The 27,406-nt window shown below is 44.9% G+C and overlaps 2 protein-coding genes across 2 annotated transcripts in view; one reads left to right on the top strand and one right to left on the bottom strand.

Moving 5' to 3' along the window:
- Positions 1-24,617, top strand: part of farp1 (FERM, RhoGEF (ARHGEF) and pleckstrin domain protein 1 (chondrocyte-derived)) — a 44,346-nt gene extending 19,729 nt beyond the window's left edge. Inside the window, exons 2-27 of the mRNA XM_061067059.1 lie at positions 1,569-1,673; positions 2,786-2,828; positions 3,131-3,209; positions 5,501-5,598; positions 6,701-6,815; positions 7,996-8,143; positions 8,992-9,087; positions 9,229-9,395; positions 9,480-9,548; positions 9,677-9,752; positions 9,847-10,057; positions 15,912-16,120; positions 16,288-16,377; positions 17,865-17,998; positions 18,774-18,855; positions 18,964-19,025; positions 19,324-19,499; positions 19,584-19,714; positions 19,826-19,894; positions 20,000-20,089; positions 20,218-20,300; positions 20,749-20,861; positions 22,091-22,251; positions 23,086-23,193; positions 23,280-23,431; positions 23,774-24,617. Of these exons, the coding sequence (XP_060923042.1) occupies positions 1,569-1,673; positions 2,786-2,828; positions 3,131-3,209; positions 5,501-5,598; positions 6,701-6,815; positions 7,996-8,143; positions 8,992-9,087; positions 9,229-9,395; positions 9,480-9,548; positions 9,677-9,752; positions 9,847-10,057; positions 15,912-16,120; positions 16,288-16,377; positions 17,865-17,998; positions 18,774-18,855; positions 18,964-19,025; positions 19,324-19,499; positions 19,584-19,714; positions 19,826-19,894; positions 20,000-20,089; positions 20,218-20,300; positions 20,749-20,861; positions 22,091-22,251; positions 23,086-23,193; positions 23,280-23,431; positions 23,774-23,849 (2,943 nt within the window). The 3' untranslated portion in view covers positions 23,850-24,617. The remainder of the gene's footprint in view (positions 1-1,568; positions 1,674-2,785; positions 2,829-3,130; positions 3,210-5,500; positions 5,599-6,700; positions 6,816-7,995; positions 8,144-8,991; positions 9,088-9,228; positions 9,396-9,479; positions 9,549-9,676; positions 9,753-9,846; positions 10,058-15,911; positions 16,121-16,287; positions 16,378-17,864; positions 17,999-18,773; positions 18,856-18,963; positions 19,026-19,323; positions 19,500-19,583; positions 19,715-19,825; positions 19,895-19,999; positions 20,090-20,217; positions 20,301-20,748; positions 20,862-22,090; positions 22,252-23,085; positions 23,194-23,279; positions 23,432-23,773) is intronic.
- A 397-nt stretch (positions 24,618-25,014) lies between these two features.
- On the bottom strand, positions 25,015-26,539 carry LOC132996837 (gamma-glutamylaminecyclotransferase B-like). Its single transcript, XM_061067197.1, has 3 exons — positions 26,450-26,539; positions 26,245-26,283; positions 25,015-25,754 (listed from the first exon to the last, which is right to left on the bottom strand). The coding sequence occupies exon 3, from the start codon at positions 25,728-25,730 to the stop codon at positions 25,257-25,259; it is 474 nt and encodes a 157-aa protein (XP_060923180.1). The 5' UTR covers positions 25,731-25,754; positions 26,245-26,283; positions 26,450-26,539; the 3' UTR covers positions 25,015-25,256.
- Between the last annotated feature and the right edge of the window lie 867 nt (positions 26,540-27,406).

Here is a 27,406-nt window from a genome sequence, read left to right as displayed (position 1 = left end):
AAACCAGATCACGCCGCAGATCTGGATCTCGTCCAAACTCCAGAGATCCTCGAGCTTTGTGGCACCTGCCAGTCACGCTCCGAGTCGTCTCTGTCACAACATGCACGCGAGGACGTCACTCAGCTGTCACTCAGCCGGGTCGCGTCCGTCTGCAGACGAACTGACGGGAAATAGTCAGATATCAGTTGTTTCTAGAGGCCTGGGTAGCTTGAAAGTGTGCATGTGTGTGGGCGGTCAAGTACAGTATGTGGGTGTGTCCCTACAGACAGTCTTAACCACACAGAAACAGATGGACACACACACACACACGGTAGCCAGATGGTGACAGACTTGGCTCACACCGAGCCCTGCGCTGCTCTGATCCCTCTCCTCCTCATTTGTTTTCTGCTCACCACTCCCTCCTGCCTGTGGCCTCTCTAGTGCAGTTTCTACATCCATCCTTTTTGTATCCTGACACTATGGCAGTTTGAACTGATTCTGTCTTTTTATTAATTTTCAATGGGAGATACCCAGGAGGTTGTTCTTAAATACAAAAATGCAGATCAATAATTACTTGGATTATCGCGACAAATAATCCTAACTTCGAAATTAGGTGCATGGCATTTGGAAAGTTGAGTTGCTTTTTGTCTAGACATTATCCTGAGGAGCTGTATGTGAGAATGATAGTAGTTGAAGGTCAGTGTTATTTATGGCTTTCTACGCAGCAACAGGCCCATAACAGATCTAAAAGAAGATATGTCTTCTTTATTTTAATGTTCGGGACACAATAAAACCAATTATAGAGCTATAGTCACAATGTTCAGCATCATGAAATGCCCCAGTCACAACATCATCTCCCGCCCTTCCTACATTTAGACTGTATAGGTTTTGTCTGTTGCTGATGTTGATCTCAGACCTGTGTTTTTGCCTGTATGTGCCTGTCAGCGGCAGGAATGCGTGTCTTAACAGCTATACATAACAGCCCTCCACTGGAGCCTCATCAGACTCGCTGAATGTAATAGCACGGTGTATCTCCTCAGAAGCTCCGCACACTTACAGGGTGGCACTGTTTCGCTCGAACCGCCTCGGAGAAAATTGCTCTGTGCTAATTTTGGGTTCGCTTCCATGTCTGGGTCTCATTTGGTTCCACATTTAGACGTCTTGCCTGTCGCCGCTGAACGACTCCAGAAAGAACGACGGTTTACATGCTAACATACCAGCACTGGGCAGAGCGATGTCATTTAACAGAACACAGATGATACTCTTGTTTTGAAGCACACACGTGCTCTTTCCTGGGGCGTTGTGATTGTTTCTGGAGACTCCCAGCTGAGCCTGGGCCTCCAGCTACTCATTAGACCCAAACCTGAAGCCTCAACCTCTCGAGGGTCAAAGATCAGTAGAATCATTCATTTATTTACGCATCTCCTTTCACTGAGGAAACTTATTGGGTTAAGTCAGTTCAAAAATACCATCAGCTCTCCCACTGATGAGATGCTGTGTGACAATGTGGCGTCTGCATTACTTCCTCTATCCTCCACTTTCATCTTAATTTAATTTTGTCTTTCTCCACCTCTCTTCTTCTCCTCCAGCAACGTTCTCCTGGCAAGGTGCTGTTCGACCTGGCTTGTGTCCACCTCAACCTGACGGAGGGGGACTACTTCGGACTGGAGTACCTGGACCAGCGCAAGATGACGGTATTTTTGCTGAATACATTTTCCTCTGTCTTTACTCTTTTTAGTGCTGTAATTGTGAAAGGAGCCTATTCCAATAATATTCCAACGATACATTTAAAAGCACCGATCTACATTTAGGATCCAAGATGTTTGCACAGCACATGCAGAGGATTTTCTCTCCTCCGTGTGGTCGGGAGGATCTCGGCAACGTTTCCTTCTCCCTTTCCCACAAGTTAACTTTAGCCTAAATGACATGGGTGCACACTCTGCTTCACGCGAAGGTTGTGATTAGTCCCACGTAATGTAATGGAGGAGCTCAGTGCGCCACACAGGGACTCTGCAGGGGAGAGTCTCATTTAATTTATCCTCCTCTGGGGATTTATGGCGTTGCAGCTTTCACCTGGACTTTCTACACGTTTCATGAAAGAAGCAGCTGGTTGGAGATGCCTGGGGCCGCGTCTGCAGTTTGTTGTTGTCTCTGCCTAATAAAGGAACCCATAGCTGGAGGACAACATTCATAGCCTGCCCCATTCATGTATCAATATGCACATTCAAACGCTTCAATATGCTCGACTACAAGTACCCACTGTGCATTTCTGTGTCTCTGGCTTGAGGCGGTTTTGAAGTGGACCACAAAAGATGTAATACTGAAGAAATAATGACGACATTGTCAGCACACGCAAGTGCACAGAGCTACACACCCTGCGATGTGTTTATCTGTTTTATGTTACCCAGTGGGGAATTTTATAGGTGTAATAAATAACCCAGATTGAAAATATACTGCACTTAATGTCAAAAGCCATTACAAGGAGCATCATGTTCATGTTCTGACAGTATTGATACTATGACTCTTTCGTTATGGATCATAAGGAGCTGCTGTTAAATTAATTGCAACAGTGTGTTTTTAATAGAAAGCCCAATATAAGATGTAGATAATTTGGTTGATAGTTTCTGTTTATTTTATTCCTACAGAGAGCGCTTGCCTCCACCCGGGCCCAACAGTCCCCTTATGAAAGAGAGTTTTATTTAGCTACTGAATGACTTATTTAAATATACCTTCATTCGCTGCATTGTAGTAAGAGAATGTCACCAGACACTATTGTGATGGTAAAGTCGGTCTCTGTCGTCCACAGGTGTGGCTGGACCTGCTGAAGCCGACGCTGAAACAGATCAGACGTAAGTAGCTCACAGATGCTCAGAAATGACCACGAGTGTAATTATGACATTTAAAGTTCGTGACACATCTTCCCAAATGACAAGTGTTAGAAAATGAGAAGTTAGATCTTGGCCCTTGAATTTTTCATGGTAATTTAGTAAATGTTTCATACACAGACTCAAATCTTTCTGAATCAGACACTGGATAGGATAACAGGAGAATGTATGACACAACAGTTTGGTCTGCCTCTTCTTCTGAATCTGTACTTACCCTCCTCCCGCCCCTCGGTTCTCACCCATATCCCGTTATTTCCCTCCCTCAGGGCCTAAAAACACCATCCTGCGTTTCGTGGTGAAGTTCTTCCCTCCTGACCACACACAGCTCATGGAGGAGCTGACTCGGTAGGTCTCCACGTTGCAGAAAACCACACCTTTCTGAAGAGGAGGGTTTTGCCCGCCCTCCAGGGGGATTTTTAAACACCATATACAGTTTATAGCTGTATCTGTGGCCCTTCTACAACATGTTTGGATTTTGTTTTGTATTTTTAGTTGCCACTTAACATTTACAACACATTTATGTACGCATACCACAACATCTAACAATGTTATTCGTCCTTTTTCTGGACCTAAACAAGACATTTTAGTCTGTCGTCTTGGAACCAGGCTCATAAAAACATGTGTTGTTCCAAAATAGCTGAAAGCATGCTAAACAGGCGGTCTTACTGCAAAGGATTGACGTGTTTTACTCTGGGAGACATATTCTAATTTAAACTAATGTAAGACCGCCAGCAGAAACTGGGGAAGCATCCAAAGATTAGATTATGTAGGAGAAATGTTCACATTCCATCCATTGTGGGTAAACTATCAGCGACCATCTTGTCTGCCCTTTTTTAAAAAGAGTTGACTGCGCCGTCCGTCTCACTAAACTCAGGGTTTCAGCAACACAATGCTGATGCCCGAAAATAACCAAAATACGAGAATGATTCCTCATCTTCCCACGATGCAGCGCTTGCCTCGACATGCCCAGCTGGATTTACTCGAGTCAAGAGGAAAGCAGGAAGTGTTAGATCTGGTCTGAGGGGGGAAAATTTGTTGTAATCCTTGAGTCACATCTTCGCCTTTCCCTCACAGACACACACATACAGGATTCACAGCACGTATCCAGTGTTACTGTGTGTAGTTTAATGGTGTAATATCAGCTTCACTGTGTCAGAGCGTCGGTTTCATATGTTTGTCAGCTGAGTTTTTTGGGAAGGAAACGGGTGAAATGGACAAGAAACGGACAGGAGTGTATATTCCTTGTTCCAGTGGCTTTCACATTTGTAGAAACACCAGCTCATGTCTGACATGGAAGCTGCTCGGTTTACTGTGGCATCAAACCACTGACTGTTCATAGTATTAAAACTTAAATTGAACAACAGAATACTGTGAAATGCTGCCTCTCATCTGGACACTTTATTGTCCTGTAGTGTGCCAGCTGAGTCCTTTATTAAACAGGAAGTGGGCCCACTCTCTTTGTTCTGCTGTCACAGTGTTAATCAGCTCTCATTGTGACAACATGCAGACCAAACATGGAAATAGGCGGTTGGAGGAAGGATTTGTTTGGGGAGACATCAACCTGTCATTGGCTTTGTATTAAAATGGGACCCTGGTAAATGGGCTGCATTTATAAAGTCCTTCCCTAGTCTTATTGGGGATTGAATCAGTGATCTCCTGAGCCACAGACGCTCTAACTGTGACACAACACTGGCCAATCGCTGTTAGTTTCAGTTTAAAGTTGTTATACTGTATGTTGTCGCTGTAGTTGCATTCTCCACAAAAGACATTTCACTCTAAATTGGCCTGCCGTCCCTACACAATAACAGCCCCTGCTGTTCTTCCTCTCAGGGCGGAAATAAAACGATATAGACTCTCGCCGAAGCCTCGTTAACTTTATCATTGAGCTAATGACACAGTTATAGAAAGGTTGAAGTGGATATTTCATTAAATGGTCCATTGATCACACGCGCATGAATGCACTGTGAATGTGAACCTCAGGCAGGCGCTGTCGAGCTCAAGGTTTAAAAGCGCTCATGTGAGAGAAATGTTGAATTGGCTCCGGTTAATTTTGTCCATTTTCTTAAAAGATTATGTTTTTCTCTTCAGTCGTTTTCCTTAAGATGTGCAGCAAACCCTCACAGCAACACACTGAAAACTCTATATACACTAGTACAATTATTAACACTTTACGTGGGCATGTGTGTGTTGAGTCAGAGTTTTATTATCAATAGGTTTTGAGTCACACCACCACCTACGCCTTGTCACATCGTCACACCACCACCTACGCCTTGCTCTCTGCTTTATGATGCTGCCTCTGCTGTTTCTCGGTAAGTGCGGCGTCATGACCTGGCAGAACATACATGGACGTGCAGTGCGTGACTCTGCTCATGAGCTCCAGATCATGCAATAAGAAGCAGACTCTGTAATTAGTAACAGAAAAGCAGCATTTTCTCAATTAGAGATGCAATATATCAGCAGTGTGTGTGTGTAAATGTCAAAGTAATGGAATTGCTTTCAACAATATAAGCTGTTAAGTTTACAGAGTGTGCATTGACCTGTGTATCTCTGCCTTTTTGCTTTCTACTTCCCCTTTCCTCTCACTCTCTCCTCTTTGTCCTCTTTGTCCTCTCTACCTCCGTTTTTTCTTTCTCCAGGTATCTGTTCGCCCTGCAGATTAAACGCGACCTCGCCTGCGGTCGCCTCATCTGCAACGACACCAGCGCCGCCCTCATGGTCTCCCACATCATTCAGTGTAAGTGCAGCACATGCAGGGGCCACATTGGCAGTTTTACATGTTTTTCACAACGCGCACCACGTCACTTTTCATGACACATACGTTCAAATTGAACTTGATCTCGTGCCACTATATTTTAATACAGTTAGACATGATAAAATGAAGAATCGAGTCAATTAAACGTTTATTTACAGAGCACATTATCATTATAAAATTATCAGAGTGGAACAAATGAAATCAAGGTATCAACCTGAGGATGCATCACTTCTTCCTTCCGTGCATCAGGTTCTAAATATTAGGTGGCAATCGTCCCTGTAATATCCCAGGGATGGTAAAATGCACTAATATTAAAACATCACAGCAAATATTCAGTTATTGGGATAACTAAGCAGTTCTCCCCATGTGTGTACTGGATAAATACAAAGAGCATCATATAAACACAAAGCTGCCTCTCACAGGGTCTAACAGTTGCGAGGACACTAATGAGAAGAGGGTCTCGGCTCGCTCCAGCAGGACAGATGCTTGCCAGCATGGTACCGCGATCGAAATGTCGCCCTCCTGCCTCTTTGTCTTTATTCCTCAGTCCTTATCCATAACATAAATTATTAATATTCCCCTACATGGAAAACTAGTATCATTAAACGTGATGTTTGAAAGAAGTCAACACTGTGTGGGAGCTGTTTCTATCTGTGTTCTCCTCCGGCGAACGTTGTTATTCAGTGTGTGGAGGAGATAGAATTTATGGGTTTCGGTGCTCGCTGCGGCAGGCCATGCTTGAAGGATATCACTGGGTTGCCTTGGTAACCGTCAGTGCTGGCATGTGTGTGCACCTGCGGGTGGTACAGTGCGAGTGGTTGTTATTGAACAGATGGAGGCTCGCATCAGCACACTGCATGCACAGAGGATTAGATTGAGATAGAGTATGTACAAGCAAAACGGATAATGATAATAAATCATAAAACATGATAACATGATCTTTATCTGTTCTTCTTGTAGCCACACACTCCCTCTCTCACCTTCATTTCTCCTCTCCTCTTTTTTACTCCAAATAAATATTGAATACTCACCTGTCCGCCAACTCTCTCCCCTCCCCCCCCCCGCCCCCCTTCTCCTCCTTCAGCCGAGATCGGAGACTTTGACGAGACCCAGAGCTGGCAGCATCTCCTCCACAATAAGTACCTGCCCGACCAGGACGCCATCAGAGACAAGATCACCGACTGCCACCGCAAGCATGTGTGAGTTGTTGCATGCACAGTTCGGAGAAGGGCCAAAGCTGCTGTGTGTATGCAGTCATGAGAGCTGCTCTTGTCCATAAAATGTTAGGAGATTATGGTGATTTGATTATAGACATAGTATCTATTTTTTGGTTACTAATGTTCTAAATATAATGAAAAGTGTCCAACAATGGTACACGTGTTCTGCACAGCTTTAATAGCAGGAATTAAATAAGAATTGAGGTCATTTCAGCAGTTACAAGAGCAGCGGTGTTTACCTGAAATAGCAGGTCAAGATTATCCCTTCTTAGAAAACAATACTTAGCTGAGCTTTAGTCTGACTGGGGTTTCCTGGTGTCGCTGAGATTGAAGCTGACAGGAGACGTTGTTTTTCACACACACACACACACATTAAACAATTGTACCCGACCTATACCTCTCTCTCCTGCAGAGATGTTTATCTCCTAAACCACAACTGCTCACACAGGCCCACACTCATGTGGACACACACACACTTTAATCTCTCCCCCGCAGAGGTGGCTATCTACAAACAAAGTACTTGGCCCTGCCTCTGTGCCCTTGGGACACACACACGCAGACAAATGCATTTTCTAGAAATATAAATTCCCCTCCAGCCCGGCCTCAACTACAGATAATCTCAGACTTGTTGATTATTTTCTGTCACGGTCACACTCTTCAGAGCGCACACCCTTTCCCCTCCTCTCTCTGAGCTCCCTCTCTCCTTCCCATTCTCTCCTCAAGTCCCTCAGCACCCCCCTGACGACGCAGGAAGGAAGTGGCCAATTCAGCAGCTCATACAGGAAACAGGAAGCTATTTTCAGATTTTTTTTGACTTGTATTGTGGCAGATTTCTTTCCGGGCACTGACATCTGATCCTGTGGTGTATTTCAAGACTTTCTACTTTTGGTAACCAGCTGGAACTGAAACTTGGAGTGGTTCCCCTCTCAAATCTGGCAGATACAGTTGAAACAATGACACATGAGCATGTGGTGAAGGATATTGATGAGCTGTCAAATCATGGCAGCAACAGTCCCCAGTGCTCTGAGAGATAAGCATGTGGAGACACTTAATCTCAAGTCAACAGAAGAAGAAGAAACTATGAACGCTTTAGAAAGAGTCACATAAGATGCTGATTGATTGATGGATAATTACTGAACTCATAGATCGCTCTCCTCCTTAGCGGGCAGACTCCTGCGGAATCGGACTACCAGCTTCTGGAAATCGCCCGGCGGTTGGAAATGTACGGCGTTCGTCTGCACCCAGCCAAGGACAGAGAGGGATCGAAGCTCAACCTGTCGGTGGCACACACCGGGGTGCTGGTCTTCCAGGTACAACAGATACTTAGCCCAGTATCAAGTATAGAACATATTTATAAAGCCACCTACTCCAACTTACAGAGAAATATGTTTCAGTTGCCATGCCAAAAAATCCACTAGAATATTTGAGTTTGAAGAGTTTTACTTGTGGAATTCTCTTGTGGCACCGAACTCTGGTTCAAAAATCCTGCCTGAAATCCTAAAATAGTTTGAAGTTGTCGCAGGGACAAGCAGACGGCTGTAAAGCTCAGCTTGACGTAAATTCCTCAAATAGTTTCTTCCAAAAAAAGGGAGATATATTATTTAGCAGTATCTTTGATGTTTTCCTGAGCGAATACAGAAACACAAACTGAGACAAAGACCCAGCAAACAGCAGAATGTAGAAGTTGCAGTCAGCATGTCCTGGTTTAACAGAGGCCAACCCTTGTTTCTAAAGACTCTCTTACACCTTATTCTAATTCATTTGGGCCCAAAGAGAAGATCCACCCTCTTCTAACCACTCTGACCCGAATTATGTTTAAAAAGTCTGCACTTGTTCTTTTCCCAGAGTGTTTGGATCTTGAAATTTTTTTCTGATATGACACAGCCTAGTTAATTTATCCTTGAGGTTTTGTGGCAAGTCTACACCCAGCTTAACAGAGCCGAAGAATGGAGAGCGGCCCTGAGAATATTTTATTTTATTGTTTACTGTTTTTATTGAGTCAAGCTGAAAATGTGTGTTTTAGGGGTAAATTAAAAATCCATACAGAAGAAAAGGTGATTTTTGCATTTGAAGTCCTTCCTTTTATCTTCTTTTTCCTGTAAGATAACAGATGGTGAATATTTACAAACTTATCATAATATCCTCTTCTTTATTTAAGGGCTACACCAAGATCAACGCCTTCAACTGGTCCAAGATTCGCAAGCTGAGCTTCAAACGCAAGAGGTTCCTAATTAAGCTGCGAGCCGACCCCGCTGTAAGTCTACATGACTTTCTTATAGTCCTTCATTTTTCTGTCTTACCCCTTCTTCTCTTCTTTACTTCTATTATCACGTGGTCATCTAGACCTTTGTCTTGTCTCGCTCTCCATGCTCACATCTGCCTGTGCGTCCTGCAGCAGAACACGCACCACGACACGCTGGAGTTCGCCATGGCCAGCAGGGACTGTTGCAAGATCTTCTGGAAGATCAGCGTCGAGTATCACGCCTTCTTCAGGCTCTTCGAGGAGCCCAAGGTCAAACCCAAGCCCATCCTCTTCACCAGAGGGTCCTCATTCCGCTTCAGGTCAGGAGAGGCTGGAGATGTGACGGCTCTTTGCTTTTGCCTTTGTGTGTAATTAATTTCTCATCAGCCGCTTTGTTCCTGCAGTGGTCGAACTCAGAAGCAGGTCATCGATTACGTGAAAGACTCGGAGCTCAAGAAAGTTCCATTTGAAAGGTGAAGCTCCCTCCTTCATTAGCGACAGGTCCTCCCTACCCAGCATCCATCACGTTGAAACTAATCTACAGCCTTTTATTGTTGTAGCAGCGACAATTTACCTCATCTTTCTCCTCTGCTGTTTTCAGGAAGCACAGTAAGGTTCTGTCCCACAGCGGCATGTCCCCTCTGTCTTCGTCCTTCAGATTACAAGTGCCAAAAGAGGTAACGCACACTTTAGTACTCCTTAAACCTTTATTTACCTTGGAAAGTTTCCTCTTATTATCTTATATTCTCCATATTCTTTTCTTCTTTGCAGAGTGCCATGTCTGCCGCGTTAGCAGACCAGCCGGACTCAGCCCGGTTGAGCCATCGAGCTGAGACCAACGGTTCAGAGGAGCCGCCGCCGGTTGTGGCCTCCGCCAACGGTTTCAAAGATATCCCGGTGGCTCCTGGCTCGGACCCGATTCAGTCCAGACGGAACCACAGCAGCACAGGATCAGCGCCGGACCAGCACCTCCTCAACCCAGGTCCATCCTGCAGGACAAACAAAGGCAGCAGCTCCTCTATACCTTACATAGACTGCAGCGACATAGACAGTGAATGTGATGTGACAAAGAACACCAGGGCCCCCAGGGGCCACAGCAATGCAAATGACAGCAATGAGGATGAGCCTGCGGTGTATAATAATAAGCGCGGTGGTAGCGGACGTAATGAGGGGCAAGCTGGGAGTTTGTTTGGGGTTGTGAATGGGTTCTACCACACCAATCACCAGGGGCTGATGCAGCAGCAGCAGCAGCAGCAGCAGCAGGGTATGCTGGGTAACAGAAGTCATGTAGATCAGTCTCCTGGGTCGAACAAGTTAAATCTGAGTCATGGGCAAACCGATGAGGACATTCTGTCCAATGGGGGTTCGTTTCACGGCCGTCTTCCGCTGCACAGCACCTTGTTGGATGAGATCTTCCAGGGTCGAGACAAGCGAGGGTTAGGTCGACCTTTAGGGTCCGGCACGCGCAGTCAGTGCTCCAGCCCGGTGATCAGCAGCTTCCACCACCGCACCAACTCGCTCAGTCACGCCGAGATGACAAACGGCCACAACGGCCACAACGGCCACAACGGTCAGCCGCGCTCAGGCACGCGATGGGACGATGCTGGCCATCTTTTCAGTAAACTACCCGGCCCGGTTCCCATGGAAGCCCCCCCTGTCTCGCCGTCGTCCCTCCCACCGACCCACTACGGCAGCTACTCCCCGATAACCTCAAACCGCACGCCGCTACATTTGTCCAAACACTATAGCAACAACAACATTCGAAATCGCTCTGATACCGATCCGTTCATTCTTAGCCAGCTGACGTCTACTCCCCTGCACCACCGGGACCCCCACCGCCCCGGGCTGCAGGTCCAAGCCCCTTGCTCTGCCCCGATGGAGCGTAGGATGATCGTAACTAACGGCAACCACACGGGCAACCTCGCGGTGCCGGGTCAGGCGCGATCCAACACGGTGCAGCGGTTGTTTGGCCGCCAGGGAAAGCCACCCTCAAACAACCACAAAAATCTAAACCAGCCGGTACAGATGATTGACGGCTCCACCAGCAGCGGCAGCGACACAAGCGACACAGAGTCGGACACCGGCAGCAGCGCGTACAGCCAGCCGCTGATGTACGGCAACCCGGCCGCCGTCAGCTCCCTGAATTCGGTGAACTCGAATGTGGCCCACTCGTCGCCGCTGCCTCGCAGGAAGTTCTCCTTCGGGAGTCGGCAGCTTGAGGAGGGGGTGGAGGGAGGGGAGGGAGGATGTTACCGCTTTAATGAGGAAGATAACGGCGGCCGGGTTTTCAGCTGCTGAGACGGATTCGTATAAGAAGCAGCTGAGCCTCGAATCATCCATTATTATGCAAAGCAAATATAATCCCGTTATTTAGGAATCATAATCAATATTTTATAGATATTCGACTGGTTTAAATCTTATCTCTCAGAAAACCAGTCCATCAATCTTTGAATATTAATGTAGAAGTCGTTCTAGTTCACCTTTTTACACTAGATTTGCTGTGATACAATTTTTAAAGCAAATTGTTTAACACGTTTGTAGAGTTTTGGACGTATTTTCAACTGTGAATAGAAAGCGACTTAGCTGTGATTCATCCGAAATTTGTAAACCTCCCAATCCCTAAGATTTTTGTCATTTTCAATCCAGTTAAACTTTACACGCTGAAACTTTTGTTGGCTGTTCGTCTTAAGGATAATCATTAAAGAAGCCTTGAGGCAATTTAGCCGGAGTTGTGAGAAGTTGCAAAACTAGCAACAGTGACGGTTTAAGGAAAACCTTCCTTACAATGTGCCATAACTTAAAAACTGTGTAGACAGATTTAGTAGGGAATTGTCATTTTTCTGAAGAAGTAATCGCTGTAATCATTTAACAGCACTGATGTTATCCGAGTCAGTTTAATACATTTAGGAGAAATTAGTGAAGCTCTGTAAATGAGATGTTTTCATGTTGAAGCCGGAGATAAAATAGATTTCTTGGTGTATTTTGGTGAAATGTGACGCTTCATAGCTCGTTCTGAAAAGCTGTCGACACTTATAGGGCTCTTTTTGTAGAAATGCTGTTTCCCCCACCGTTCGTAGTTCCCTAATGTAGCATTTCCTGTAAATCAAACTATTCTAATTATTTTACTGTCGTCTTGTGCAATAGAAGGGCTGTAAGAAAAATGGCTGGAGTCCGTGGAGGGACTTCAGTTGGAAAGGGGGAGGCAGAGGCAGAGTGTGATTGTTCGGACCACGATATTTCCCTTTATGTGTACAGAATATTTGAGTTGTATAGTTCCTGCTAGAGGATGGATTGTATTTAGAGTGACGCACTCTACTCGTAGGGGAACGTGTTTCATGTGTAAGCTAATGGGATCAGTTGAGTAGGAGTGCTGTAGCTAATGGTCGGTAATGCCTTCTTATTCGGTTGAAGGCCTTTTCTTCTGAGCACTTTCTCACGCTGTCTTTCGATTGTCCGTCCGACAACTTGCACTGTAATTTGGATGTTCGTGGTAGAAAGTTCTCCTGTAATTCTCTTTTGTGTTAGTGGAAGAGCAAGAATTTGAATAGATTACATTTATATCTGTATTTTCGATAATAACCGAAGCTGCACTGTCTGCTCCAGATGCATTATCTGCTGTCGGGTTCACTCGTCATTTCCTTTCTGTCGTTCTTTTTTCCTTCTTCCACACACTCGCATGTCGGCGACGAACAACCGCACCGACTGTCGTCCACCGCCGTGACCATCTCCAGCTGTCCGCTTTGCTCGGCTTGGCCCTTGGCATGCACCACAAAACCAATAACAACCACAGAACTCACTGTTATCTTTCACTTTCTTTGGATGCTGTTTTTCTCTTCTGTTCCGATGCTGTGTATTGAAGCTGTGCTCACATCCCTGTCACTGTCATTTGCTGGCTGTCTGCTCACACACACACACACACACACACACACACACACACACACACACACACACACACACACACACTCTTAGGTGGATAATGTTAATAAAAGGAAACCAGTGCACTTTTCTTGCACTGAAATTTAGCAAAAATAAATAGCAAGTTCTGTGTTTCCCAAATGTCAAAAAAGGAATAACCATTCCAGCCTTTCCATTATGAATATAATTCATATTAGGTGTTTTTAGCCAACACATTTAACAATTATTGAAACTATTGAAATTAAATATGGTCCACGTGTCCATGACTCCTTAAGGGTGACTTCTAATGACCTTGATGATCTGACACCAACATATTCAAATCTCAAATTGTCCAAAACTTAAGCCAATGACATTCCCATTATTTGTACAGTTTCCAGTTTCCATACATATTTTTCTCCCTCTATATTCTGCAAAAATAGAATTTGCACCGATTTCCAAAACCCAGGGGTTCAAAACAACTTTTTTCATCCTCTAAACCTTCTCTTTCCTCAAAGCTACTGCTTCTTCCTGAAACACAATGTCCATGCTTTGTAAATGCGTTGATTTCAAGCATGTTTTTTTTTGTTTTTTTATGGGTGACAACACTGTTTTCTCACTTGTTTTCTTTTCTTTACCCTGACTGCATGTTAACAAGACGAGCAAAGTCCCCGCTTTTTCTGTTGTTCTGCCTTTTTGTTTTTCCACTTAATCACCCGCTGTTTTCTGTCGTGGAGCTCAAAAATGGTTTCGCATATTTTAAGAGGCTTTCTGGTGCAGTGAGATATTCCAGTTATTATGATTAATTAACTGCTCCCTGTGTTTTAAAAAAAAGTGCAGAAACCATTTGTTTTTATCGCCCCATTTTTTTTTTCCTCATTGTGCACAAGTGTGAAACGGGGCCGACTCAACCCCAGTGCTCTTATTACACGATGAGAGGGCGACCGGGCGACAGACACAAGTAAAGTGAAGCTTAATGTAAGTGTAAGTGTAAACAAACTAAACAGATATTGATCTTTGAGAGATTTTGCAAGATGTGAAAGTCTGAGTATTGTCAGAAGATGGACACACACACGCACACACACATGCACCCGAACGCTGGAGTTGAGTCCGCCTTGTGTTCCCTTTCACTGCCTGTCACCGAATAGCAGCACTTCCATGGAGGCTCTTTGTTATTTCCATGTACTGTACAAACACATTGATAGATTGTGATTTTGTTTTCAGTAAGATTATTCCCCCAAGATGTCAAGTTACGTTCTTTAAATTAGCCTTTTAAAATGTTAAACGTTTCAGCATCACATTTGTGCTTGGTTGTGTTTACATATTTTTCTTTTCGAGGGATAAACCGGCTTTGTGGCTGTTCTAACGATTTTGCTGATTCGCAGATTGGCGGCGGCTTTACTCTGCATGTCTGGTATTCACTTGATTTCCCAGTGGCGCGTGCCCAAAGCTGCAGCACGCGGCGTTTGTTGAGCGACAGACGCGTATCATCTCTAAAAGCATGAAATCCTAATAAATACTGGACGTGCCGAGGTCAACCTGCCGCCAGTTGAGCTGAAGAAGCCAAAAAGAAGTCTTTATATCCCTGTGCAAACGAAAGGCATTGTTTGAAATGATCCGTTTTCCCTCTTTAACGCTCACTGTACGGCATGAGGACACGCGCTGGCTCACTGGGTTTCTGTCCCTCCTTGTAACACTCTGTATTCCTGCACAACCGATTTTGTTTTCTCTTCCTCTACCCTTCATCTCTTCTTTTTTTCCCAACACTGTAACTGATTGTGTGCACTAGTGTCAATAAAATACGACCTTGTTTGTTCGAAGAAAAAAGGGACTCCGGAATTTTCTGTGGCCCCCCCCCCCCGACCCGCTTGAGTCGTGGACCCCCTCCCCCGTGTTTTCGTGTCGTGGTAGCTAGACCGTAGAGTAGTGCTTTGTTTTGGTGGTCACCGTGCCCATGTGAATTTCTACTCGTCTGTTTTGTGTTCGCTCGCTTGTCTTGTTTTTGTGTCTTGTGTGGTGGTGAGTTCTTTTATAGCACCCGTCACAGATCTGCACTCAGTGGTTGCCATGGTTCTTTTACCCATGATCCAGTTTGGTGTGAAACAGTGGACTCTTGTACGGGCAAGTATGAAGTCACAACTCGTAGTCCAACCTCTGTAGCTGCTCTGTAGTGGAAAGTAGGTTTTTAGTCTTCCTCCCAGATGATAGTCGGACCAGGCTCCTGTTATCTAATTTTAGACCTCACTGCTGTTGAAGATCCTGCTGGAGTTCATCATGAGGGAAATGGAAAGACGTGATGCAGTTCAAATAGATTTTCAACTTTCAATGGGAGAATTTTCAGCTTATGTTCGGCATAAGACCAGTTTGGACATTAAAATACAAAACTCTGGGCTACTTCTCCCTTTTTTTTTTTACAAATTTGATGGAACAAATTGCTGTGAATTGGCAAAAAGTTGATTTTGCATCATTTGTCTTTTTACTTTCCCTTATAATGCACTGATATGCTTAAACGCCTTCAGTATAACACATAGCTTCTTACTAACCTGCCACTATAAATTAATAGTTTTTTTTCTATCCTTCTATCCTTCTATTCTTACTGTGTAGACGCGGCCTTGAGTTAAGGGATTATAGCATTTTTGACCTGCTGGAACACAACCGCTGCTCATTCTGGCTCCTGACTCATAGTTCAAGATCGATGGCGTAGGAGGGTCGGTGCATGAAATCCACTGCCACGCTCAGCGGTGACTGGTGATTCAGAGAACATGCTCACATCTTGAGCTTCTAAAGGCTGAACCCTTCTCCTCACAGTGGCAGTGAATTTCGTGAATCCAGCTTTTATATCGTACATTTAGAATCCACAGTTACACCATCCCTTATCCGCTCCTGCCATCTTATCTCACTCTTTTTCTCTTCCCGTTCCACTTTCCTATCTTTCCCCCCTGCAGGAAGTCCCGGCTCCGACGACTCTCCGCTGGGAAGTCCCCGCCTGGTTGTCAACGGCAACGGCTCTATGAACGGACAGGGCATGGGCAGCACCGGGGTCCTGGGCCCGGGGCAGATTGCGGAGGGGCAGCAGTTATCGCCGCTGACCAGCCCGCTGCTCACTGAGGCCGGATATGTCCGCAACGAGGATGAGGAGGAGGCGAGGAGGAAGGTGGGCAGGATGGATGATGAACACAATCCCCACTCCCCCCTTGAATTTGTCTTTTAAGAATTTCTTAACCTGCAGAACTTTGACGAACAAAACCATGTCTGTACAGTTCTTCTATCAAATAGTCGTATTGACTGATGGATCCGTCCAATCTTTCCGTTTGTGTCCAGAAGTTTCCCACAGACAAGGCCTACTTCATCGCCAAGGAGCTGTTGACCACGGAGCGGACCTACCTCAACGACTTGCAGGTCGTCACAGAGGTGAGGACTTTGAGACTTGTCCACAAGACGCTGTCTCGACCCACATGTTCCGTCCTATTCGTCGAGCTGCTCTGACCGAGTGTAAACACGTTCCCTTAAGTGCACAGCCCCGGAGACACGGCGAGCCAAGTTTGGTCTCTTGGAAGCCTCAGTTGTGGATTAGTGAGTCAAAGCCGGTCTATTGAAAGGAACATGTGTTGACACTGAGTCAAGATTCTGGTTGGTGCGATCCTACGCCTGGAATCGGGTCGAATCCTGTGTTTTTCCAGGAGAAAATATCAGGAAATTGGGAAATAACAGCACAAGGAGCTCAAAGTCTGTCATGTGACATTCAGATTACATTGTGTTATTCCTCTGCTCTTTATTCCCACCCTGAGAAGTTGGCCCCATGTGCGTTTAGTTTGGACCAAGACATCTAAAGCTTTATGATCTTTTTAGTCGCTCCGGATGGATGACGGCTCTGAAGCCAGAATGTTAAAGCTCCTGTGTTTTCTTTATATTGACAGTCAGCTCCCTTTCCTCCATCAAGCTTGTGCCTTTTTTGTTCTTCAAGCTCAAATAGACGATTAGCTCCAGCTTCTTTTTGGGGTTTACAAGTAAAACCACCAAGAGAGGGAAAAGTCACTGTGCGTTCATAGACAACGTCTGGATCCTGAACCCGAGGATTAAAGTGCAGCTCAATGTGATTCCTCGACGAGCATTGTGGGAAATCACCGTTTGAAGCACCTGCCTGCATCACCCTTGTACAGAGACGCTGACCCTGACCTCTGACCTCGGCGTGCAGCGAAAAAAAAACGATATCTAATTTCCCCCTCTCCCGTGTCTCTCTCTCTCTCCGTCGCCACTGTTTTCCTTCGCAACCGTAGTTTCCACCCTCTTTGATGTGGGAGGAAGGCGTGTGCTGGCACTTTTATAAAAAAAAACCCCTCTTAAATATTTTCTTTGGCTGGCACCGCGGTGGCCTGAGGTCCCACACCCTTCCCTCCCTCCCTCTCTCTCTCTCTCCCTCCCTCCACGCTTCCTCTTCAAACAGCTGGGCGGCCTTCTGTCTGCGTCGCCGTCATAATCGCTGGTGATTTCCTCTGAGGGGGGGGGGAATATAACACCTCTGTGTCAGGGGTTGTCGTGCGCTCGCTTCTGGCCGTGAGGATCATGTTTGTGTGTTTGTGTGCGTGGAGTTGATGGATTTCCAAACGTCAACGAGCTATAAAATCGGATCACTCATTCTGTTCTCTTTTCTCGGTGGTCTGCTGGGATCATAACTGTGTGTGTGTGTGTGTGTGTGTGTGTGTGTGTGTGTGTGTGTGTGTGTGTGTGTGTGTGTGTGTGTGTGTGTGTGTGTGTGTGTGTGTGTGTGTGTGTGTGTGTGTGTGTGTGTGTGTGTGTGTGTGTGTGTGTGTGTGTGTGTGTGTGTGTGTGTGTGTGTGTGTGTGTCCGTGTGTGTGTCCGTGTGTGTGTCCGTGTGTGTGTCCGTGTGTCCGTCACAGTCCTTCCAGAGCTCTGTGGCTAAGGACGAGGCGTTCCCAGAGTCCGTCCAGAACCTGATCTCTTCCAACTACGACCCGATCCACAAGTTCCACCAGGGGTTCCTCAAAGAGGTTGAGCAGCGGCTGGCACAGTGGTCAGTGCCCGTTCACTCCCATGATCTGTATTTGACACAGTTTTTAATAATTTTCCTGCTGAATCCTCACTCAGACTTGAACTTTAATAACATGATATAATTATGAATTCAAAATATCAACACAAAATATCAGGATAATGTCCGGACTTCATTGCACGTCTGAAGGCATCTTATGTTAAAGTTAAAATGTCTGGAAATGTTTATTTTAGATATCTTACAAATTAAAAGAAAGTGGGGAAAAAGAATGAATCAGATTTGTTTTGAAACCAGATTAGTTCTGTACGGTTTTCTTTTTGCCGACTGAAGGGAAGGAGGACAAATTAGAGTTCTGAGTTCAATACCTCTAAGTCACATGCCATTAACACCGTGTGCCGTTTTTATTCAGATTGAAGAAACGATCTGAGGTGGAGCTCAAGTCTTAGTTTATGTGACGTCACTGCATGGGAACCAGTGCACCCACACACGCACCCACACACACACCCACCCACACACACACACACACACACACACACACACACACACACACACACACACACACACACACACACTCACTCATGGCCGCCCTCATCTCCTCCTGTGGGAATCTGCCCCGTGTTATTTTACGTAATGACAGACAGGAGGACAAACTGTGCGTTTGGAGCCGGACCAAGGTCCTCCTGGGAAAGATGAATGGGGTGATGGGAATTTGGACATTTTCCAGTCCTGTGTGAGGAACTTTGCTCTGACCTGACACCTACTGGTCGATAAGTGCTACTGCAATATTGTATTTTCACAGGGAGGGACGCTCCAACGCCCACATTAAGGGAGACTATCAGCGGATCGGTGATGTTCTACTGAAGAACATTCAGGGTCTGAGGGTAACTCTCTCCCTTATACTTTATCCATTCATTGTGTGTATGAGATCAAGTGATTTTAACATTTTTCCCATATCCTTAAACTCTCTCTCGTCTCTTTTGCATGTGCAGCAGTTGACCGTTCACCTCCAGAAACATTCCGAGTGTCTGGTTGAACTGGAACGCGCCTGCAGGTGAGGGAACTAAAGTCGTAATCATGCAAACGTCACTGGCTGGTGTTAAGGAGCAGTAGGAAATGAATGCATTAGACGTTTGTGTTGAATTCCCCATTTAAGGAGAAGATGCATTTCTTGTTTTGAAACGTATAATCATGAGAATTAAGATTCAGAGTGTAAAGCAATAAGAAACAACACATTTCTACTTTATCCTCACTGTTGTTGAGATCCTCATTTGCTTTGCATGAGGGGAAATAAAAGAAGAGAGATTTATTTCCTATAGTTTTGACAAAGAAAACTCTGCCACTTTCCTCAGGTCCAGTCGCAAGGTGGAGACTCTGTGTCGAGACTTTGAGCAGCAGCGGGTCTGCTACCTGCCCTTCAACATCTTCCTGCTGCGGCCGCTCCATCGCCTGCTGCACTACAAGCTCATCCTGGAGCGGCTCTGCAAGCACTACCCCCCCACGCACGACGACTTCAGGGACTCCAGAGGTACAGGGACGAGTAAGAGGAAGATGCTTTGTTCCTATGCTCTGTTTCCCCCCCTCCCTTACCATCTCTACCCTCTTCCCTCAGCGGGCCTGGCGGACATCACTGAGATGGTGCTGCAGCTTCAAGGCACCATGATGAAGATGGAGAACTTCCAGAAGCTCCTGGAGCTGAAGAAAGACCTGACCGGCATCGACAACCTCGCCATCCGCGGCAGGGTTCGGCCCTTTTACATTTATTATTATTATTTTCTAGACTTACCTGTGAAAAAGTGACTCATCCCGCTGATTTCTGCAGCTCTGATGTGTTTTCTCCTGCTCCTCTTCCAGGAGTTCATCAGGCTCGGCTGCCTCAGCAAGCTCTCAGGGAAAGGTCTCCAGCAGAGGATGTTCTTCCTGGTACGACCGCACAGCCGCTTCTCGGAGTGTTTTTAAAACCGATGATGGCAAACAAAATGCAACTGACACCTCTTTCCTTCCTTCCTCTTGTCGCCCCCCCCTCAGTTCAGTGACTCCCTGGTGTACACCAGTCGAGGGACGACCCCGGTCAATCAGTTTAAAGTTCACGGCCAGCTGCCCCTTTATGGCATGACGGTATGATCTTTTTCTTTTCTGCTGAAATCCGATCTTATGTCTGAAATATGTCGTGCAGTTTTATTTTGAATACGTCTCAAGTAGCATTAAAGTGTGTGACAGTAAGTTGTGTGTGTGTGTTTCTGCAGATCAGAGAGAGTGAGGAGGAGTGGGGGGTCCCTCATTCCTTCACCTTGTTCGGACAGCGCCAGTCAGTGGTGGTGGCGGCCAGGTACACACACACACACACAGACAGACACACACATACATTTTATCGTAGAACAAAGATACAGTTTTACCAAAGAGTTAAATAAACACCACAAACCCAATATGTAAGATAAAGAGAAAGAAAAGAAAATGACGTGAGTGGAACATTTCTTCATGAAAGCATTTTAGAATGAATAGAAACTGTGCAGTTTAATTCAGGTCAGCCTCATTAAAAATGAATCTTTCCTCCACAGGACCTCCGCCACACTTTGTTTGTCCTCTAATGAAATTGAACTGTGTGACCTAGTTTCCATTCAGTCACTCATGCCCTGATACGGAGGTTTCGCTGCTTAGCGCCGACTTTATTATTTCTCCTCACGCGCTCTCTTCTTCTTGGTTTTATCGGCTCGTAATTCCCCAGAGTGCAGATGAAGAATAAATAAAGAACACGTGTGATCTCTGTGCACCTGCAGCTGTGCGTCGGAGATGGAGCGGTGGGTGGAGGACATCAGGATGGCGATAGACCTGGCCGAGCAGAGCAGCGGCCCCAGCGATGACCTGCTCTCCACCAGCCTCACCGACAACAGTAGGTTCCGACCCGTCGAAGCATCAAAACCCCAAAACACACACAAAGTCTATGTCTCAGAAGACGTCATGTGACACAGGGACGTCAGCTGGGACCTGTTCTCTTTACCGACTGAATATTAGCGCCCTCCAGGGAAGCACCGACCGCTACCCACAGCGATAACTGCACAATTCCCACAATTCCACACTGCGGCTTTCAGCGCCACATGAAACCCGAACTGTCACAGGTGGTCTTTCATCACCTGTCACCCGGCTTGGTGACCTTCGGTTCCACGTCTCTTATTGTCAAACAGTTGAAGAGTATTAACTTACAAGGGACAACAAAAGGGTGATTTTTCTTTTTTTTGTTTCTCTGTCCTCTTCTTTTATATCAAGACTGTACTGAAATTGCTTTGATCACTCTTTTGTCTCAGCTCTTTGTTCTGTGGCGTCTTCACCTGCAGCCGCGCTGAACCTATGAATATATAAACGTGGAATTAGGGCCGCAAGATTCTGGAAAGGATGAGAATCCCGATGCATGTTCTCTTCGTTTTGTCTTTTGATTCTAAGTTTTCTCCACGTTTCTCTCACTCACGGTTTTCTGCTTCACGTGGGAGAAAACAAAGATGACACGGCATTATATGGTGCTTTAGGATCCTTGGGGGGTGCTTGTTTTGATGCAACTGATGTCCCATATTAAAATGCAGCATTATCACTGAAACAAATCATCAATCAAATGAAATTCTATTGGGGTGAATCAAAGTTTTTATTTGTAAATCGTGCAGCCCTACTGTGTGTCTGAATATAATGTCATTTATTTATATTCAACAGCTTTATGAACATCTTAATAAGGTCAGGAGCTGAAATATAATAATAACTTATCTTATAATTATTAATAACTCATTATCATACGTAGGATTAAAAGTCTAAAAGTCAGGAAATGAAGGGATAAATTATTTGTATGCAGCTTTATGTACTTTAAAAATAAGTTAATGTGCAAAATTCTTCCCTTAACAACAAAAGAAAGGAAATAAATCGTCTGTACTGTATTCATATTAATTTATTCATCCTTTTGACATTAGAAATAGTCAAATTGTCTCCATTATATAACGTGAAAGGTTCTTTACTAAAGCAATATTTTATCTTAAGGTGGCCCAGTCGTGGGTTTTTATTTCATTTAAAAGATGAACCCTCCTTATGTTTATATCAGATCATCGTGTTTGACCTCTCTTGACCTCTCTCGTCCCGCAGAGCTGTCAGAGGACGGCATGGCCGATCAGGAGTCGGAGGAGGAGCTCTGCGGCTCTCGCTCGTCCCTGGAGCGCCAGGGTCACCGCGGCAACACCACCGTGCACGTCTGCTGGCACCGCAACACCAGCGTCTCCATGGTGGACTTCAGCGTTGCCGTGGAGGTACGGCGCTGTGCGCTCTGTGTCCCCTGGTCATCCTCTCCCCCTCACACTTCCTGTCCTGTCCTCTGATCTGTCCAGTGTGAAGTGCCTGTGGTGTCTCCCTGTCTTATGTCAACATCCTGTCTTTCCTCCACCTCTCCATCCATCTCCTCCGCCCTCTTGTCTTTCTCTCTCCTTCTTCCATTCCCCTGCCCGTGCTGAAGGGGGCAGTAGTGCGGCCGGTGAGTCGATGAGGCCCCTCAGCGGACCCCAGGGGCCTTGTCTCTCTCTCGCGCTCTCTGTGGTTTGCTGGTAACATGAATCACAACCTGCCCTTTAGGGACACCTGCTGGAATAGAGAGGTATTGCAAGAGCCAAAGAAATATACAAAATTGTCAAATTTGTTGCACAAACCCCGGTAAACATTTACTTGATGTTAATTTCTTACTGGCCCAAAGAAATAAAAATATAAAAGAGATCCTGTTATCATTTCTGGTTGGGGATTATTTTCTGTTGTTGTCCTTTGTTAGTGTGTGTCTCTTTCCCTCAAATTCTTCTTCCTGTTGTCACGTGGATGTTAGAATACAGAGTTGTGTGCATAAATGAAAACGAGCCTTCAAATTGACTTTTATTTTGTCAACTGTAAAATGAAGCGATTATTGTGGCAGGTGCAAGAGTTGCACCCCCCCTATTTAAATACACAGCCTCTAAATATCTGTGTTCAACTGTGCATCAGGTTTTTCAGGTTCCTCTTTATCTTTTTCCATCTGTTGAAACGCTGTAATAAAATCAGCGATGTCTATGTTTTCTTTCATCATGTTTTATTATTCTTTCTGTCGTCTTCTGTGCCTCCAGAACCAGCTGTCAGGCAACCTGCTGAGGAAGTTCAAGAACAGCAACGGCTGGCAGAAGCTCTGGGTGGTCTTCACCAACTTCAGCCTCTTCTTCTACAAGTCGCATCAGGTAGGAGGATTATGCAGTGATCAAGTTTCCCTGTGGTTTGAGACACAGAGCTCTAGCGATGAGTTAAACTGTTTCCTGTCCTGCAGGACGACTACCCGCTGGCCAGCCTCCCTCTGCTGGGCTACTCCGTCACCGTCCCGTCCGAGTCGGAGAACATCCACAAAGATTACGTCTTCAAGCTCCACTTCAAGTCCCACGTCTACTACTTCCGATCAGAGAGCGAGTACACGTTTGAAAGGTACGGCACTTTGGATCTTCAGCCCTTGGGGAGGGGGTTGAATCGAATTGATTCTATTCACGCTGAGGTCAAATTTATATTTAGTTCTATCCTCAGACATTCTGTTGAGTATAGCTCCACATTTACATTAACATGCTATTATAATCTGTATTCATTATTCTCTTTATTTGTTTTTATTGCGATTACTTAATTTAAAAAGATATTTAGAACCCAGAACCAACAGAATAATACATGAACATGAATAACAACAATTTTAATAGAAATGCTTGATGAGTTTGGTCCCGATGGATGTGACAATGATTGTTTATCTTTATTTATTAACTGACTTAATCTGGCCTCCAGGTGGATGGAGGTGATCCGCAGCGCCACCTGCTCCTCCAGCCACCCGCTGCCGAGCAACAGGAAGGAGCTTTACTGATGAGCCGGCCACTTCCTCTCTCCTCCTCCTCGCTCCGATATGGACGTCAGACGCCACAAACACCCGAAAAGACTCTTTCTAATATTCACAGAATCATGTCACAATCTACACTAATCGTCACACGCACGTCACTCAGAAACTTAATCATGTCATATCGTAACTTTTTTTTCTTCGCCAAACACTGCCAACGCAAAGTCGTGCCTACGATGTTTTCCTTCCTACTCTTAAATTGTTGTGCCGCCGAATGGCATTCACACACATGGATTTAACTACATCCCTGTTTACAATACGGAGGATTTGATCCCTTAAGTGTTACCTTTTCACTCTGTATAATATTTCCTTGGTGATTTTAAATATTCTCTATTTTCCTGTAGAGCAGCACATTTGTGATAAGGTTTCAAACATGTACATAGAAAGGCTTGAATAAGACCGGGATGAAATTAACTGTATGTGGGAATCTGTGTGCACACTCCATGTTCCGTATCCATAATTTGATGAATTCAATGTGACGCCAGATTGGAAAACATCCGTCTCCACTTTTTTTATGAGTGACTTTTTGTACAGTACTTTGATACACTGTGAAATGTTCTTCATCTTCCTTTCCCGCGAGTTTTGTTTAAAAAGGCCGACTGAGATTTCACTGGTTCGTTGCCAAAAACCTTCCCCTACTTTTTTTTTTTTTTGTATTTTACTATTTTAAATAAAGATGAGAAAAGATTGTGTTCATAAATAAATTAGGACAAAAGGGAGAACATCCCAGAAAACAGATGTGTTTTGTTGTACTGTGGTGATTCATGAATAGAGCCTCGTTTGGAATTGTATTAGAACAACACATCACAAAGGAAAAAGGATTTCAAGGAGAAATACTCAAATTTAAAAGCAGAACAGGGACACATTTTTTTTACAATTTGGCCTCTGTGGTGTTTTATAATTCATCCTTTGAATTTTTTTGTCGACTGAGAGAAGTATCAACCTGATCCATCAATCCCAGGAGAATCTGGAGTGAACCCAATCTGTTGACACCAGATTGTCTCCGGCAGCGTGTTCAGGGCTTGAAACACATCCAGATTATACACTTTACTTTTCATAATAAAAGGGTGGGGATGCTAAAAACATGTTTGACGGGTTAGTCTGGAAAACCTCACAGCACAAGCAAACCCGAGGATTGGAGTGTAATGTTGATTTAATAAGTAGAACAGGAGAAACTGAACCGCAAAACATACAGAAATACAAGGAATTTAAACTTTTAAGCATTTGATATGAGAAGATTCAAGTAGAAAGCTGCAGTGTATGATAGGATAAATCTAGATCGAGGGTGTTTTCAAGATAGAACATTTTGTAGGAGTTAAAGTTTCTAGTTTGATAGTGTAAATAGAGACATCTGTGTTTAGCTGATGCTCTTCTCCTTCAGTCTCGATCTTCTCGGTGCACGTACTCCAGCCCGTGATCTCCAAACGCGTCGTAGCTCTCGTAGTTAGGCAGCGAGAGCCAGTCCGGTTTATAGGAAGTCGTGCTGTACATACCCACCTCGGTCATGCTGCCCGGCGCCACCTCCTCCTCCTCGCCCTCTGCCCGCCTCGCCCACGCCTTCACCTCCACCTGGACCAGAGTCCGCTGGTACATGGTGGGGACGGACTCAAAGTCGTCCAGGAACCGCAGCATCTTGTCGTCCACCTCGTAGATCTCCCCGTGGACTCGGTGACCCCGGCCGGGCAGGTTGAGGAGGAAAGGGATGTTGCTTCCGCCGGCGATGACCAGCGGGTACCTCTCGGCGGTGAGGGCCGAGGCCAGGAACTCGGTTTTCCCGTTGGCAGCGTCGAACATGCGGTGGTAGTTGGGCTGCCCTTTCTTCAGGGTGCCGTAGACGAAGACGCGAGTCATGAGGGCGCGGGAGAAGAGACCCACCTGGAATATAAAGGACAAATAACATTTTAACACAACTTTGTACAGGAGGTGGGGGTGCATACACACACTTTGAACTCATTTGTTGTGAAGTAACGAATGAAACGGAGAAAATAAAGGAAAACAAACAAAAGCACTGATGTGAGAATGAATATTTTAAGCAGTTTCAAAAAAGACACATGATGGGACTTTACATCGAGAGAGCATGTCCTGGACTTTGATACTGGAAAGGTAATCTGTGAGTGTGTGATCGTGGGGGGGGGGGGGGGGGGGGTAATTAAAGCTGTAAAGGTCGTTCAAGCACAACACACACACACATTTGAGAACAGTTGTAAATACAACAGAGTTTTAAAGTTAAATACAATTCACAGAACCGGAAAATAACAGTACTTCCTTTGTATTTCAGAGTAAAGTGCGTTATATCAGTGGGTAATCATAGTTATTGATGCGTTAGAGGGATTTTAATGTTGCAGGTGATCAAGGTGGTTCTTACCGTTATACTTGAAGTGTCCCCAGGGAACACAGTCCTCACCTGTAATAAATACACATGTTATAGTTATTATTTATTTTGTGTGAGTAGTCGATCTGAAAGTGACAAATCTACGAGAACTACAGCTACGGGTTAACATGAGTAAAACAAGTATGAGTACATCAGCTAAATGAAAATGTAAAGTAGATCTGTAGAAGAAGTAGCCTACCGGAAATAAAGCAGCTGTCAGCACTGGGAACCAGTCACCTGCCACGAACACGCACACACACCACACACTGCACACACTACAGGAATGACACTACACACAAACCGCAGGAGTCTGATCAGAGTCGTGTTATCAGCAGCTCGCCGGTTGTGCAAATGAGCTGCAGACAAAAAGAGAAGAAGAAGAAGCGGACTCACGCACGCGCAGTAAAAGTCGAGCTAAACTAGGGCGAACATAAACAAGAGGGGGCGCCAGAGAGAAGACTAACATCCAGGACATTGAATATTCCTCGTTTTCGTTTTTCTTCCATGTAACTAATAATTATTATTCACGACGATGTATATTAAATAGCTCTATTTTCTATGGTTTTCTTCCTTCATGTGTTAGAGTTTAGTAGTTTGTGTTCATACTTAAACAAACGTGTGTTTTTTTTTTAACCAAATAAAAACTGTTGTGTCAAATACATCCAATGAAAAGATGATCAAGGCTTTGGTCAATTTTATTTTTTGTTTCATAGAAAGTAGTTTCTATGGTGGAATTTCAGTTAATTTACTTGATGGGAAAAACCCTATACAGTCTATGGAAAAACCATGTCGTCTGCAGCCAGGTACTCTGGCTCTTTGCTGACACCTTGAGGTCAAACAATGTTACTGTTTTGACTTGGATCATTTTATACATCGAACACTCGTCTCGTAGTCATAGAAAAGAAGGGGATGCAAATTATTGAAATACACAACTAAATAAAACATCACAATACAGCTGTATTTCTCTAGATCTATAAACCAAGCACTTTGACTGGATTGTATAAATGTGACATGACGTGGCAGAGTTCTGCAGATGGAGTCACACATTCAGCTCTAACACCAAATATAACAACCTTCAAATCGCAGGAGGAAACGTGGGTTTGAGCTCAGGCTTCATTTGATGGAGTTGAGCAGTTTGGGAGTTTTCTACATTGTA

This window comes from Limanda limanda, chromosome 23 (genome assembly GCF_963576545.1).
Source record: "Limanda limanda chromosome 23, fLimLim1.1, whole genome shotgun sequence".
NCBI classification, from domain to species: Eukaryota; Metazoa; Chordata; class Actinopteri; order Pleuronectiformes; family Pleuronectidae; genus Limanda; species Limanda limanda.
Note: the sequence above shows the minus strand (reverse complement) of the source record. Positions and strands in the feature narration are given on the sequence as shown.

What these genes read in the sequence shown, in the direction of transcription:
- LOC132996837 (XM_061067197.1), bottom strand. Translation starts at nt 25,730, where the DNA reads ATGACTCGCGTCTTCGTCTACGGCACCCTGAAGAAAGGGCAGCCCAAC.